The 16328-nt window shown below is 40.6% G+C and overlaps 1 protein-coding gene across 1 annotated transcript in view; it reads right to left on the bottom strand.

Annotated features, from left to right (window-relative positions):
* The window catches only part of RNF43 (ring finger protein 43), a 120138-nt gene extending 104985 nt beyond the window's left edge, over positions 1 to 15153 (bottom strand). Inside the window, exon 1 of the mRNA XM_032769940.2 lies at positions 13015 to 15153. Coding sequence (XP_032625831.1) covers positions 13015 to 13245 — 231 coding nt within the window. The 5' untranslated portion in view covers positions 13246 to 15153. The remainder of the gene's footprint in view (positions 1 to 13014) is intronic.
* Between the last annotated feature and the right edge of the window lie 1175 nt (positions 15154 to 16328).

Raw genomic sequence — 16328 nt, 5'->3', positions numbered from 1 at the left:
TACGTTTCTTCCCCCTTCTCATCTCACAGATCTAGCTCCTTCTTATCCTCTCTTTGCAGCTTCATAGTCACACTTAGCTCCTTCCCTTCAACACTCATCACTTTTGCTCAGCCCTGTTGTTATTTACCTGCAACACTTTCTTGTTCCTTTGAAAGTTGTTCATGAAGCATCAATATCACTATTTGCACACAAGCACCTCACACTGAAAACATCCTCCCACTTCAGTCCTCTTGTTCAGAGATGATCCTGACTTCCATGAACTAAGTTTGGAGTCTGAGAGTAAAAGTATTTTTTTGTATCCAAGTCCATAACGACATGAAGGGGCTCACTCCTTTCTAACAGCTTTAGAACAGGAATTTCGTACTGCCATCCCAGCTGCATATTTTCTGATTGCTCACTTCCTTATCACCTTTCTAGGACTAGAACAGGCTTTAGTTTATATACAAGTCATCAAAGATACTTGGAGCGCTAAAGATTTTGTAATGAATTTAGCCATTACAAAATCCTCACTTCTCATCCCTGTGTGGCGCCCTTCTGAGCCCACTAAGAAAGTGATGTTTGGGGCATGACCTCGAAGAAGAGTTTAAGACAAAATAAACATGTCAGCTTGGTAAAAAACAAAACAAAAAAACCCCACCTCATTAAAATATGTACTTTGGTACTCAATTCTTGACTCAGACCAATGCACAAAGGAAAGTGTGGGAACCTTAACATCGCCTCTGGAGACAAACTTGCATTTTTACTACGTGATTTGTCTCTCATGTAACTGGAGATAGTGTGTGGGCTACACCCTTACCGCATCTTCATTCAAATACTTACATTCTGGGCCGCAGACGCAAAAATATCAGATGATTCCTGACTTGTACTTAATTTGTGACTCATAAAGGCATTAGATTCTACCTGAAGTTGACCTCCATTCTGCTGCTGATACACACACCTTGGGACTTCTTGCATCAATCCCTGCTGGAAATAATTTCACACCCCTCTCTAGGGATTAGGACTTTGTCACAGATCAACTACCAGAAAAAGTAATCTAAACTCTTACAGTCTGGGAGATTCCTTAAAATGCAGTGCTAGTCTGTCAACTGTTTTGCTTTTTAAAAAACCCAATTGATTCTAGGCTATTGTATAATTATACCAAGTTTCATGGTAGTGAAAACTACAGTTAAGGCAGCAACATAATTAATTATACATCTCTACTTTCATTCACACATCACTTTCTCCTATTTAGGTTGATTTTTTTTTTTGTTTCAACCCAAAGGAAAGGGATTTTTCAGGAAAGTTTGAATAAAATCTTATAGACACTTTTTGAGTCATAAAAGTGGGTAAACTAAATGTATATTATTTATTTATAAACAGCAGTTACAAATAATTTTGTATAGAAGTATACTCAGCTGACTTTACAACTTCAAATTTTGCAGGTGGCTAGATCTTAAATAGTTTCTTTGCTACTTTGGAAAACTAGAATAACTAAAAATTATAACGGATAAATTATACTTGATTCAAAATTGGATTTGGTACATACTGTTTATGAAATTTCTACCAAATTTTCAGTAACAGTCATCAGCACATGGGAACTGCCACAATGGATCAGACCCATGGTCCATCTAGTCCAATATCCTGTCTCTGACAGTGACCAGCCTCAGATGTTTCCCAGGAAGGTGCAAGAAACCCCACAAGAGGCAAATGAAGGATAATCTGTCTCCTTGCAAGACTCATCCCAATTCCTAGTAGAGATCAGCTGAAACCCTAAAGCAGGAGGTTTTTTACCATTATCATAACAACTCTGGAAATAGTTGTTATTTAGATAAATATCCCAACCCTTTTTGAAGCTTGTTAAATTATTGATTTCAGTGACATCATGTGGCAAAGAGTTCCACAGCTTAATTACATGTTGCAAGAAAAAGTATTTCCTTGAATCAGTTTTGAATTTATAACCTTTCAGTTTCATTGAATGTCTCCTTGTTCATGTGTTATAGGACAGAGAGAACAAAGACTCCTGATTTATCTTGGTGATACATATGGCAATTTCTTGTCATATCCTTGGGAGACGTTACTGAATTAAGTTTTAGTATCTTTGGGGTCCATTGTATTAAATAAATGTATTATTGTGGGCACACAAGGGACCTGCACAGTCTGACAATCTCTGGTTAGGAAAGAGAGAGGTGTGGGTCTTTGCCCAGGAGAGGTGATGGCTGAGGAGCTGGGAGCCTGGAGTGAATGCCCTGAGGGACCATGATAGGAGAAATACAAGTGCAGTTCCTCTGAACTATAACAATCTTCTCTAAACTATTATTTTACACTCTTTTATCACGTCCCCCTCTCTCTCCTTTCCAAAGATAATCCAATCATATCACAGTTTTCAAAAGTCTCTATTGCCTTTTCCTGAAACTCCTATAATTTTGCAATATCCTTTCTGAGAGTGCTGCATATAGTATTCTAGGTGTGACCACATCATTATTTATATAACGGTATTATGCTGTCTTTTGTATTTTCCATCCCATTCCTTTGTTTGCTTTTTTGACGGTAATTGCATATTGAGTAAAAATTTTCATTGAGTTGGTCACAGTGATGAGATGATAGCTAATTGAGAACTCTGTAAGGTGTAGGAATAGTTCAAATCCCCCCCTGCAATGTGCATTACTTTGCATTTATCAAAGCAGAATTTTTGGGTGCTTAAAATGTTGCAGTGGCATCACTGTTATGCTTCAGTGTAGAGAATATCTATGCCAACAGGAGGTGTTCTCACACTGGCATAGGTAATGCACCTCCCCAAGAGGCAACAGCTAAGTTGACCTAGCACTGTCTACACTGGGACTTAGGTCAGTTTAACAATGCCGCTCCGGGGTGTGGATTTTTCACACTCCTGACTGACATAGTGAAACTGACCTAATTTTCTAATGTAGACCAGGACTAATCTACCATTATTTTGACCATTCACCTACCTTGGTTAGGGTTAGGTCTACACTTCAAAGTTGTATTGGCATAGCTTGGTCAACCAGGGATGTGAAAAAGCACACCCTTGACTGACACAGTTATGGTGACAAAACCCCCATGTAGACACAGCTGCTGATGAAAGTGCCTCTGTTGATGTAGCTAATGTCATTCAGGGAGGTGTTGTCTCTAGTCTGACAGAAGAACATCTGTTGGTGTAGGCTGAATCTACACTAGGGGGCCATGCTGGTGTAGATTCCACAATGTAGACATAGCCTAGGTCTCTCAAGTGCCTCACACTCCTTTCTAGTTTTGACTAAGCTAAATAACCTTATGTCATCAAACACTCGATCTAAGGCCATGTCTACACTACGGGATAATATCGAATTAGCTAAAATCAGTTTTATAAAACTGATATTATAAATTCGATTTCATGCGGCCACACTGGGCACAGTAATTCGGCGTTGTGCATCCATGGTCCGAGGCTAACGTCGATTTCTGAAGTGTTGCATTGTGGGTAGCTCTTCCGTAGCTATCCCATAGTTCCCGCAGTCTCCCCGCCCCTTGGAATTCTGGGTTGAATCATTATTGTTGCTGGTGGTTCTGGGTAAATGTCATCAGTCATTCCTTCCTCCGGGAAAACAACAGCAGACAATCCTTTCGCGCCGTTTTTCCCTGGATTGCCCTGGCAGACACCATAGCACGGCAACCATGGAGCCCGTTCAGCTTTTTTTTTTTCCGGCACCGTATGTGTGTACTGGATGCTGCGGACAGAGAGGCGATACTCCAGTGCTACACAGCAGCATTCACTTGCTTTTTGCAATGATAGCAGAGATGGTTACTGGTCGTTCTGTACCGTCTACTGCCGGAGAAAACTGGCAATGGGATGACGGTTATCTCTCCCCCTCTGTACTGTCCGCTGCTATCATGAGTGCCCCTGGCTGAAATCAGCGGGGGGGCGCAACGCAAAAGCAAAATTGGGATTGACTCACTTGGGACTGAGTCAATCCCTCCCTTATGGTTTCTAAAAATAGAGTCAGTCCTGCCTAGAATAAGGGGCAAGTGTATTAGAGGACCAGTGTATCAGAGCACAGCTGCTCCGTGTCAGTATTCACAGGGGGTGCCCCTGCAACAACCCCACCCGTTGCTTCCCTCCTCCCCCCAACCTTCCTGGGCTACCGTGGCAGTGTCCCCCCCCATTTGTGTCATGAAGTTATAAAGAATGCAGGAATAAGAAACAGAGACTTTTAGTGAGATAAAATAAAGGGGAGGCAGCCTCCAGGGGCTATGACAGTCCAGGCAGTACAGAATCTTTTCTTTTACACAGGAAAGGGAGGGCTGATTAAGCTCAGCCCCCAGTCTTTTCTATGATGAAGACGGTTACCAGCCGTTCTGTACCATCTACTGGGAAAGTCATTCCCATTTTTACCCAGGTTTGCCCCCGGCCAGTCTCACCTGAGGCCAGCAGGAGCACTCATGGGCTGATGGCGACGACGGATATCAGTCATATTGTACCGTCTACCACCGGGAGGGGGGAGAGGAGCGGATTACTGCTCTTCACTGCTGCAGCATCGCGTCTACCAGCAGCATTCAGTACACACAGGGTGACACTGAAAGAAGTCAAGAAATGATTTCTTTCCTTTTTCTTTCACGTGGTGGGGGAGGGGGGGCGGAAACTGAGGAGCTATTTCCCTGAACCACGCCAGACACTGTGTTTGAACCTACAGACATTGGGAGCTCAGCCAAGAATGCAAATACTTTTCAGAGACTGCTGTGGACTTGTGGATAGCTGGAGTCCTCAGTACCCCCTTCCCTCCGATGAGTTGTCATTTGAGTCTCTGGCTTTCCGTTACGCTTGTCACGCAGCGCTGTGTATCCTGGAGATTTTTTTTCAAACGCTTTGGCATTTCGTGTTCTGTAACGGAGCTCTGATACAACAGATTTGTCTCCCCATACAGCGATCAGATCTAGTATCTCCCATACGGTCCATGCTGGAGCTCTTTTGGATTTGAGACTGCATCGCCACCGTGCTGATCAGAGCTCCACGCTGGCAAACAGGAAATGTAATTCAAAAAAGTTCGCGGGGCTTTTCCCGTTTACCTGTCCGCTGCATCCGAGTTCAGATTGCTGTCCAGAGCGGTCAGTGGTGCACTGTGGGATTACCGCCCGGAATACCGCCCGGAGGCCAATAACGTCGATTTCCGTCCACACTAACCGTAATCCGATATGTTAATATCGAATTTAGCGCTACTCCTCTCGTCGGGGTAGAGTACAGAAATCGATTTAAAGAGTCCTTTATATCGATATAAAGGGCGTTGTAGTGTGGACGGGTACAGCGTTAAATCGATTTAACGCTCTTTAAATTGATTTAAACGTGTAGTGTAGACCAGGCCTAATACAGAACCTGGAAGCACACCACTTTAGCCATGATGAAAATGAACTATTTAATTCCACTCTTTGCTTTTTATCCCTGAAATAGACCCAGGCCAGTTGGGAACAGCAGAGTAGTAGAACAGAGATATACTGACCACTGGATAAGCAGTTTTGTGTTCCCTGAGTGACCAGAGCAGGGACTGCTCCAGGCTAATGAGAACACTTGACTCTAATTAACCTGCTAAGAGTCAGGGTGAGGCTGTTAAGCACCTGACTCTAATTAAGGCCCCTCTGATACTATAAAAGGGCTCACTCCAGTCAGGCCAAGGAAAGCCAGGGAGTCAGAGGAGAAGTGTGTGAGGAACTGGGAGCAAGAGGCGTGCAAGAAACTGAGAGTGAGTAGGCATCCTGCTGGAGGACTCAGAAGAACAAGGGTTATCAGACATCAGGAGGAAGGTCCAGTGGTGAGGACAAAGAAGGTATTGGGAGGAGGCCATGGGGAAGTAGCCCAGGGAGTTCTCGCTGTTGCACAACTGTACAGGAGGCACTCTAGACAGCTGCAGTCCACACAGCCCTGGGCTGGAACCCGGAGTAGAGGGCAGGCCTGGGGTTCCCCCTACCCCCAAACCTCCCAACTCCTGATCAAACACAGGAGGAATTTACCTGGACTGTCGCTTCTACAGAAGGGAAGGGCTCTGGGTTGTTTCCTGACCCACAGGGTAAATCTGTGAGGCAAGCAAATCTTCCAGTAAGTGCAGAGGAGGAACTCTGTCACAGTCCCATTGCCATTTTTTGTATCTACCCAACGACTACTTAGTTTCTTTAGTAGCCTCTTGTTAAGAACTTCTGACAAAGGACTTTGGAAGTCTAAATAAATGTCAGCCAGTTCTCCTTTATCCACTACTTTAGCCACACATTCAATTAATTCTAATAGATTAGGGGGATACCATTTTCCTTTGCAGAAGCCATAATGCTTAATCTCTATCATACCATAATCTTCCAGGTGTTTCATTACTATTTATTATTCTATTTTTAATCATCATTTCAACCAATTTACCATGTGCAGATGTAATGCTTATTGGTCAGTAATTCCCTCAATCAGCCCTAAAAAAATTTTAAAATACAGGGAAAGCATTTTTCATCCTGCAATAGTCCAGTACAATAGCTGTTTTTAACAAGTTCTTATTTTTGCTAAAAGCTCAGCCACTTCATACCGGAGCTCTTTCATAACTCTTGGATCTATCATCTGGGCTTTGTTCAATCATCATTTTGTTATAGCATCTCTCTCAATCTCTGGTAGTACCTATTTTTAATACCAAAAAAATAGCAGGTATCTTCCCCCAAATCTTCTGCAGTGAAGACTGATGCAAAGAAATCATTTAGTTTCTGAGCAATTTCTTTATCATTAATTGCTCCCTTCAACTTCTGATGATCCAGCAGACCAAAATTCTTTTGCAGTTTTCCTGTTTCTGATATAGTTAAAAAATGTCTTGTTGCATTTTTTATTTAGTGCTTTGAGCAATTTGTTCCTTGAAATTCATCTCAGCCCTCTGAACTTCCCTCTTACATATTGCTTACTGTAATTTATGTTCCTGCATATTGGCATAACTAGGGTTACTGTTATACATTTTGAAAAATCTCTTTGGCTCAGGTAACCTCTTGAACCTTGCCAACAGAGGGTAAGACTACACAGGAAAAAAAGCCCCACAGCAGTGAGTCTGAGCCCAGGTCAATGGACTCAGGCTCACAGGGCTCATGCTTCAGGGCTAAAAATAGCAGTGTAGATGTTCAGGCTCAAGATGGAGCCTGGGTTCTAAAACTTGAACATCTACACTGCTATTTTAGGCCCCACAGCACAAGACCCATGAGCGAAGACCCAGACTCTAAGAAGACTCACTGCTGTGGATTTTTTTCTGCTTAGATGTACCCACAGTCATATTTACTTTCTCATTCTCCTTTTTGTTCAGCCTTCTGTGATTCTACTTTTAGTTTAAGTAGCATCCATGTCACATCCAAGGACTTTTTTTCTTTACCTTTTTCCTTCAAGGTCTTTTTGACTAGACTTTATTGAAGTCTCTAAAGTTTAGTGTCACCGTGTCCTTTTCTGATACTTTGCTTAGGATGTTGAACCTATACCATGGTCATTATTAGTGGCTCAACTACTGTTAATTCTTGAATTAGATCTTGTATGTTACTTACTTTAGATTACGGCCATGTCTACAATAGCGAATTTACAGAGGCACAACTGTATCATTGCAGCTGTAAAATCACTCATAGCCATTCTATGCTGATGGAAGAGAGCTCTCCTGTCGACATAATTAAACCACCGACATTGAGCGGCATTGGCATGAGAGGGTCTCCTGCAAACATAGCACAGTCCACACTGGTGCATCTGCTGGTGTAACTTATGTTGCTCAGAGGGGTGGGTTTTTTCACATCCCTGAATGACATAAATTACACTGACAAAGGTGCTCGTGTAGACATAGCCTAAGCTCCTCTTATGTGCTCTAGATAGATCTAGTTGTTCCAAGAAGCAATCAGCATTTAAGTGTCAAACTGTTTCTTTGAACTTCATTCCATTGTACCATACGACCTGTTTATATGTGGGTAGTGGAAGTCACACATTATCATAATTTTGTTAGACTTTGCTGCCTCTGATTTCTCTCAACATTGTGCACTCTATATCCTTTTGTTGATCCAGAGATCAACCAGATAGTCCTACTAATATATTTACATTTTTAAAGTTTGGGATTTGTATCCATACACATTTAACTGAGTTCACTCAGAACTATCATCTCCCAACTGCACTATCAACTCCAATACTGGGAACCCTCTCCATTTCTAAACTTTGTAATCTGGGGGCTAATGTTGGATTCTGTTCATCTGTGGATAACTTGCTACACTGGTTAATTGATCTCACTGTTAAATTTGACCTTACTTGTAATCTGAATTGATCTAGTTTCAGCTTCCAGCCATTGGATCTTATTTAGTATTGCTAATCCTAGGTGTTCAAAAATCATGAGTCAGACCCCAAATCACGTCATTGATTTAAAACTGTTTTTTTTTTAATAAAAGGTTTTGAGTTTTTTCTTTGCCTTCTGAGCCTTTAGGATGTTTGCTTTATGTTTTCAGGTTTTGCTTTATGTTGCTTTATGTTTTCAGGTTTTTCTCTGCAACCATCAGAACTAGAAGCATATTTTACTTTTTTCTTTTTTTTAAAAGAACTGAGTTTCTCATGCTATCTCCTGATCCTAGCAACTGTCTTTTTAAGAAAAACTCCAAATCACAAGAGTTGCCAACACCGACATCTTTGTCTGCTAAATTACAAGAGCTCGCAACTATCAGAAATCTTCCCATGTTGGTTTCTACAGACTATGATCAATCACCCTTAACTGTCTCTTGGATAAAATTATAGCTATAATTTGAGTTTCTTAAAGGTCTCTCTATCTGGCAGGTTTTTCAGACCTTGGATCTCTCTCTCTCTTTTTTTTTTTTTAACCTTTCTAATCTATCAACATTCTTTTTAAAATGTGGACACCAGAACTGGATACAGAATTCTTAATACTGATCTCATTAATATCATATACAAAAACAATACCATGTTTCTACTTCTACATGAGTTTGAACAGTCATACATCCCAAAAATAAATTATAATTAACGTTTAATTTTTAATTCTGAACCCCATGCACATGCTTTTCGATACAGTCTTTAGTTACGTGATCACATATTTCCTCAAATAAGCTTCATTATCCCTAATTTCTAATGGAAGAAGGCAGAGTCAATCTGAAGTATGGCTCTATTCCTTTTTTTCTGGGAAATCTGATATTTCTTTTTTTTTCAAACCCTACAAGTGTAACTAAATGATTTACCCAACATCTAATGGAGATTGGGGCATGGATGAAAAAGCAAGATGGCTGAGACTCAGGTCAGCACAGAGACAGATAATTACACAATAGAGAAAAGGAGAAGAAGTGATAGAAATGTTATTAGTAACTACAACTGAGGTTCATCTGCCAAACATTTCAAAGGTTTGAAATTGGGGGCCATTTTGGATCTCAGATGCTTCTGGATCTCCAATTAGCAGCAAAGGTTAAAAGTGCTCTTTATAGTGTGCTTATCTAGAAGGTTGTGTCCTTTCCTTTTTAATGTAGGGATGCTTCCTGCAATTATTCAGACTTTTTCATGTCAAAGATAGATTACAGCAAGGTGCTTTACATGGGGCTGCACCTTGACACTGTTTGAACATTGCAGCTAGTGTAGAATGCTGCTGCCCACTTACTAAGCAATGGTTCATGCTGAGAGCATATTATTTCCATTTGAAGCACAAAGTGTTGGTTTTGACCTATATAATGTCTTAAGTGGTCCTGTGTATTTGAGAGATTATTCTCTCTTTGTGACATATTACCTCTGGAGTGCCAGAGCTAACTGTTCCCTGGTTTAGACTGGAGGGGGTTGATGGCAGGGACTTCTCAGTGAGGGATCCTTTGCTTTGGAATTATCTCAATCCCCTATACCCTCCCTAGTCACAGGAGCCTGGATTTGTTGACCTTTGGAACATGCTGCAAAATTCAATGTTTTCCCAGGCTTCTTCTGGTATAAACAGAAAGGATGTTTGGGAGGGAGCAGGGGGAATAGGACTGAATTTGTTCTGGGTTTGGGAGGGTTTTATTTATGAAGTCATATTTATAAAGTCTGATACATTAGGATTAATGTTGATTTTTAAACATTTTAATGCACCTAAGAAATATGATATATACATTGAAAATAAAATATTCTGACAGTGATATTCACATGTTTGGTGACACTAAATTCTTTTATCTAATAAACTGGCTCTGTAACAGTAATTAATTTGGTCAATCTAAGTGTACCCTAGATAGATAATTTTCTTAATGTATGAGGCCTAATTTTGCAGCCCTTGGCCCCTTTACACATGAGGAATCCTACAGAAGTGAAAGGCAATACCTATGGAAGAAAGGGCTGTAGCATATGCCTATAAGTGATTAACATTTTACTACCCTAATTCTGAAGCTGATTCTTGTATCATTGTATTAACAATTTATATTTTCCAATTTTTTTGTTTTCCGCATGTAGCTCTCTAGTTAACTTCATTTATCTATAAAAGGCTGTTATATAGCCTTTAGCTTTATTAGTAGAACTAAAAATCTTCACAAAGGACTGTTCAGACATTTTTCTTTTCAGTGGTAACACTGATCGTTTATGTATAGTTGTGTTTAGGACAACTGACTGGCTGTACATTCCTGATTTTGAAATGTAACCATGTCATCACAACTTTAGATCTAAACTCGGAGGGTGTTTAAAAAAAAAAAAAACTTTTCTCATTAGCTGATGGAAATAAAATGTTGTGTTTAGTATCTAAATCATATATAAGGACTTGAACCTGTAGATACTTGCACACATGCTTCACTTTATTCACGAGTAGTCCCATTGATGCCAAAGTCAAGCACGTGCAGGACAGGGATGTTATTAATACAAGGACAGTAAGATATTCCAATATAATATAAGATGTATTTCCCTGTTTAAATGTAAACCTATATATAGGCCATCCTATTAGTTTCTTAAATTTGAGTTACTTAAACCCTTTTCATTGTGTACTTTGAGGAAATAAAGTGAATTTGCTCTTATTCTTACAACAAGCTACAACTGTGTATCTAGATTTCAACTCTTTCAATGGGACCCATGTGCGCACACGGGCCTTACCACGTGGATCCTACAGCAGGATCTGACCAACTTGTTTTTAAATGGCACTGTATTGTATTACCTGAGTATCAGTATGTTATAACAGAATTAAAGAGGATATTATACATACACACAAGAGGTCAGAGCTAAAATTGACTATGCTTTTCTGGCCATTGTGCCTGGCATGGTATAAACATCCTGAAAATGAAGATAGTCTCTGATCCCACAAATTGAATCTTAGGCCCTAATCCGGGAACCAGCTACACGTGCGCATGGACATTTGCAAACGAGTGAAATACCATTGACTTCAGTAGGACTCTGAGATTGGGAAATGTCTACCTGTACAAAGCTAGTTACAGAATCAGGGCCTAAAATCAGACACACAATACAGTTCAGTATATGTTTACATACATTAGATACATTAAATAAGATTAGTGAGAGTTTCTCTAATCTTTTCATTTTGTGGACATTTTTATTCTCCCATAGATTTAATACTCCAATCTACTAATGTTTAGTTCTCGAAATAGTTCATTTTATGGTGTCTTAGAATGGGTTCAGCTTCCTTCTAATAGTAAAAGGATAACAATTTAAAGAACTGGATTAGGTTAAAATGTTCAAACTTCCATGCAACATGGGCTATCCTTTTTTTTTTTTCTTATACCTGTCAATTTCTATATTTTGTAGGTGAACATCTGAAGACCTGTATGCTCAAATGTAGCACTTACATACTGCACAACTGTAGATTTTGGTATGGCATGAATGGGTGTTGCTTGAGGACAGAACTGGTCCTCAAGTATATTTGTCGAGGATAATGGGAATATAGTTTAATATAATAATACTTTGAACTTGGAATGGAAGTGCTAGAGCAGAGCAAATTGCTTTACAAACCTGAATTAAGCTTCAAGATGCCTCAGTGCCTCTATCTTGTATTACTGTCCATTTCCGATTTGTTAGCAGAGGACCATATATTGCAAGACTGGCTCAAAGATCTTTCTGTTCTCCCACTGTTATATATAATTTAATGTTTTAGGTACTGAAAAGAGTCAGTGTCACATTTGGAAAGTCACCACGGGGAACCGCTTTTCAGAATTATATACAACTTCAGAATTGAAATTAATAAAAACTGTCTTCATGAGCTTTGTAGTATCTGGTTCTTGAACAGGGAGCTCACAAGGCAAGTCATTGACAGACAAGATGGCACATGAAGGTACTCCAGTAGTGCACTATGCGCTGCTACAATGAACCAAACTCTACAGATACATTATGTGAGCAATCAGCCTGCTCACTGACCAGCACAACTGTGCTTCTGTCACAGCCTCTGCTGCCATAATCTGTTCTGAGGCTCTCCTTTCTCTTTGGATGAAGATGTTAGAAACAGATATTGATTACACTTATAACAGGTAAGGTACTGACGCTGTGGGAACCTGTGAATTGAGGATAATGTGCCTCCTTAGCTGAGCCAACACTCAGATCCTGGATCAATAATTATGAAGGGCAGAATCCACCTGTATCCCTCAGCTCCATTAGAAATATAGAAGTAAGGGGAGAGGTAGGAGAATCTCTCAAGATTTCAGCAGCAAGTCCATCCTCTTTGAGTGGTGTTTGCCCAACATGGAAAGTAGCTCACCAGACTTTGCATTGTATCACCAACTATGACAGAAAGTAATAAACCCCATAGGAGCAACTGAATATGTCCATACATTCAGCATTAGGACACTAGCAGCATTAGTATACAACTGCAGTTGATGACAGGATGAAAAACAGTTAGAAAAGAAATTATCTTAAGAGACACAGAGTGAAAGGTTAAAGAGCAGTAGGATACTATACTATACTACAAAGCAAACAAGTGGGCATAGTTCCTCTGGTTACAAATGTACACTTGGGAAATAAAAACAATTCCACTGCACTAGGAGCAGTGGGGGGTGGGTTGGGGTGGGGTAGGGTTGGGGGAGGATACGGCACTAGGAGCATAAAGCCAATGGAATGGGACAGAATAAAGTTTCTCTTACCTGCAGCAATTTTCCTTCTGCTGGAGTAACCTCAGCAACATTAGCAAACACTCCTTCCAATGTGATTGGCTCCACCTTTAAGGGGATCACCCTAATAATAGCCTTCTGTGCTGCTGACCTCTCTGACTCCACTGCCAGTGCCAGCCCAGTATGGCCAAGTCCAACCTGCAGTGTAGCTATTAGCAGCCAAGGCCAGAGGACAGCCAGCTGCAGCTGGGGGCCAGCACTCATGCTACCAGCTGCAGCAGCGCACTTCGGCCACACATATCGCTCAGGAATGCATCCTCACCCCACCAGCAGGTTCTAACAGTTGACAGAGCTGGTGAAGTATAGAGCTTTTGTGTGTTTCCAGTCAGTGGGGCAGATGGGAAGGAGGGGAGAGGGGCTCAGTAACCTACAGCCCCTTCCTTCTGGCACTCCTTATAGGGTTCCTCTTCTGTTTCTCACCATAAAGGTTTCTCTTCCTTGGTGCCACGTGCCCAAAGGCCTGTGGAGCCTTAACAAAATTAAAAACAAAACACCAACAATCTAAATCAAGCGTTTCTCCTTCTCCTCCAATGGATAAATCCAGAAAGATCAATATAAACTGAACAAATGGGCATTAAAAAAACCCAGCCAGGGCATACAACAATACTATGTAGCATTTCAGTCCTGCCTGAGCTAATCACGAAGCGAGTCTCTGCCATGCAAGAAGTGTCTCTACAGCTCCTGCCCTTTCAGGATTACATTTCAGGATGATCAGCAGGTCGAATACATCAATCTTAGATGCACTTGGCCTTTTCTCCAGCCAGTTATCTTCTCCACATATCTCATTCCCAAAGCACAAGCTCTTCCGATTTAACATTAATTACAAGTATCAGTGTCCTCCATCAACTCCACATATTAAAGACTAATGTTGGAGGAGAGTGGATATTCCCCTTCGATAATTACAGCAGTATTTTTAAAGTTCAGTATAAATATTAAGTCTTTGCTATTGGGCTGTCCTCCAAATGTATTTGATCCCTGACATGCCTGTTCTGTTAGAAATGCCTCTCACTTGGGCTCAGGGATCAAGATTTATTCTTCTGGTTCAGCATAAGGATAGGAAATCACTAGTAATCTGTGTTTGGAGTCTGTTTTAAAGCACATATCTTCTGATCTTCAGTTCCCAAAATTCAGTAGATGAACAAGAGGCTTCTCAACCTATCTTCAAATTCCCAGGAGGTAAAAAGGACCCCAAAACATTTTAAAAGTTTAGGCACCGGCTTTGAGAAAAAAGTTACCAACATGTCCTTGTTTTATGCTATTCCTGTGCACGCTCAGGAACTGCTGTAATTGCTTTCAAGCACATGTTAATACAATCGTAAATAAACGCACCACAAAAAAAAAATCCATACGGGCTACCCAAAGGTCACACAAAAAGTACTGAAGAGTCTTCATAATTGTAGACACGATAGAGAAATTCAGCAACTATAATGACTTTGGACACTGATCATTCTCCTGAGAAGGGAGATATGGATTTTTAAGAGAGATCTGCAAACCTGCTGAGTAGTCTGCCTGCAGGAATCTCCAGGGGCTGAAACAGATGGAAATGTTTCTATAAATCCTGGACAAAACCAACTTTTAACAGCTTAGCAAAAACTGTCTCTTACTTTACCAACCTGTTACTTAGAGAAATATAATTCTCTCTCTCACACACACACGCGCGCACAAAATGCAGGTAGATAGGAATGGAATTCCACAGTCTGAAAGACAATCCAATAAGATCAAAGGTAGAAATTTACTCCAGGCTGAAAGTTTCTGGGCCAGGCATGGCTGAAAGTTAAGTGTCCAAATGCAATCGAAAGAGCTTAGAATGAATCCAAAAGCATTTCTGAATACTCCGTTCAAATAAAAAAGTCTCTCTCTTCTTGTTACAGCACATACAATGATCAGCTTGAAATGTGGGGAACGAGAAAGAAAAAGTTTGGAAATATCAGCAACAATCCAGCAGCAAACCTAGGCAGACTGCTATCAGTATAAAGTAGGCAACAAATCCCAGAAGCAAGGACTCTGAATCCTGAGGTGGACTTGGAAAGTTATGTAGATGACAGGGAAGAGCTTTCCTTCCAGAAAAGCACTTCTGGATCGACTCTCTGAAGGAGGAAGCCTGTGGTTTGCAGTTTGTGTTCCTCAGCTCTCTGCCTCCCTCCCCTGGGACTGCAAGCTTTCTCTCTACCTGCTGACACAAAGTGAGGGTGGAGCAGTCATAGGCAATAACCCCACCCCCTTGATATCTAGTTCTCAATGCTCCTGGACTCCCTCTCCTGATCCACAGCTAAATTGCATTCAACACATTCCGTACTAACTTATTACCGATTAAGCTATCACATATAAATCAGGGTCATTGAGTGGTCCTTCAAACTGACATTAAAGCAAAGTCTGTGACCAACATAGCAAAGATAAAAATAAATAATAAAATAAATTCAAATGCAAAGTCAGATCAATAAGCAAATGAAGTAGGGAATTTATCAGTGGGATGGCAGGCTCTTTCCCAGCCTTCCCGTGACACTCTGAATGGCATCAAGCCAGTATCTGAAGCAACTCCCCTCTGTAGAATGTTCTGATTTATTGCAGCCTTATGTCTTCGACCCTGGGAAGGACTCTGTCCATTTCACGCACAGCTTTTCTTCAGCTCTTGCTAATTTAGATTCAGTAGCCCTTTTCTAGTTGCTACTGCAAGAACGTTTCAGGTCAGGCTGATGTCAGAGGTCTGGAATTCAACTGTTATTCTCCTCTGACATCACTGAGAGGTGAATAATACTATAGGTCAGACCTATAACCTCAAAGTTAGGTTGCAAGTGGAAGTTTGTAACTAGGCATGTGATGGATCTGTGTTGAGGAGGAATCTCAGGAAGACATACAAAACCTCCCAAGTATATACCATACAGAAAATATGCTATCCTATCCATCCAGCCTCTCATTAAGCTAGTTAGGAGAGAACCTCTATAGAACATGGTACTTATGAAAAAAGGAATTGCACTCAAAAACATGACCGATTAATGACCCTTTGGGTACACGTGGAGCCAAATTCATCCCTGGTGAACTCCACAGAAGTCAATGGAGTTACACAAGGGGGAAATCTGGTAGACTATACTTTTAAGAAGCCTATCAGTGCGGCAATGATATTTTTTAATTTATAAAGGTGCTATCAGGAACTATTGGTTAAAATATTTATTTTTAAATATCTACATTTTAAAATTTATTACACATATTGAGAATATAAATGCAACATCTATTTCACTTTAACAACTTTGGTTGCAGATTACTGCAACCATGATCTGTATATGCTGCTG

The sequence above is a fragment of the Chelonoidis abingdonii genome, chromosome 20 (genome assembly GCF_003597395.2).
Source record: "Chelonoidis abingdonii isolate Lonesome George chromosome 20, CheloAbing_2.0, whole genome shotgun sequence".
NCBI lineage: Eukaryota > Metazoa > Chordata > Testudines > Testudinidae > Chelonoidis > Chelonoidis abingdonii.
Note: the sequence above shows the minus strand (reverse complement) of the source record. Positions and strands in the feature narration are given on the sequence as shown.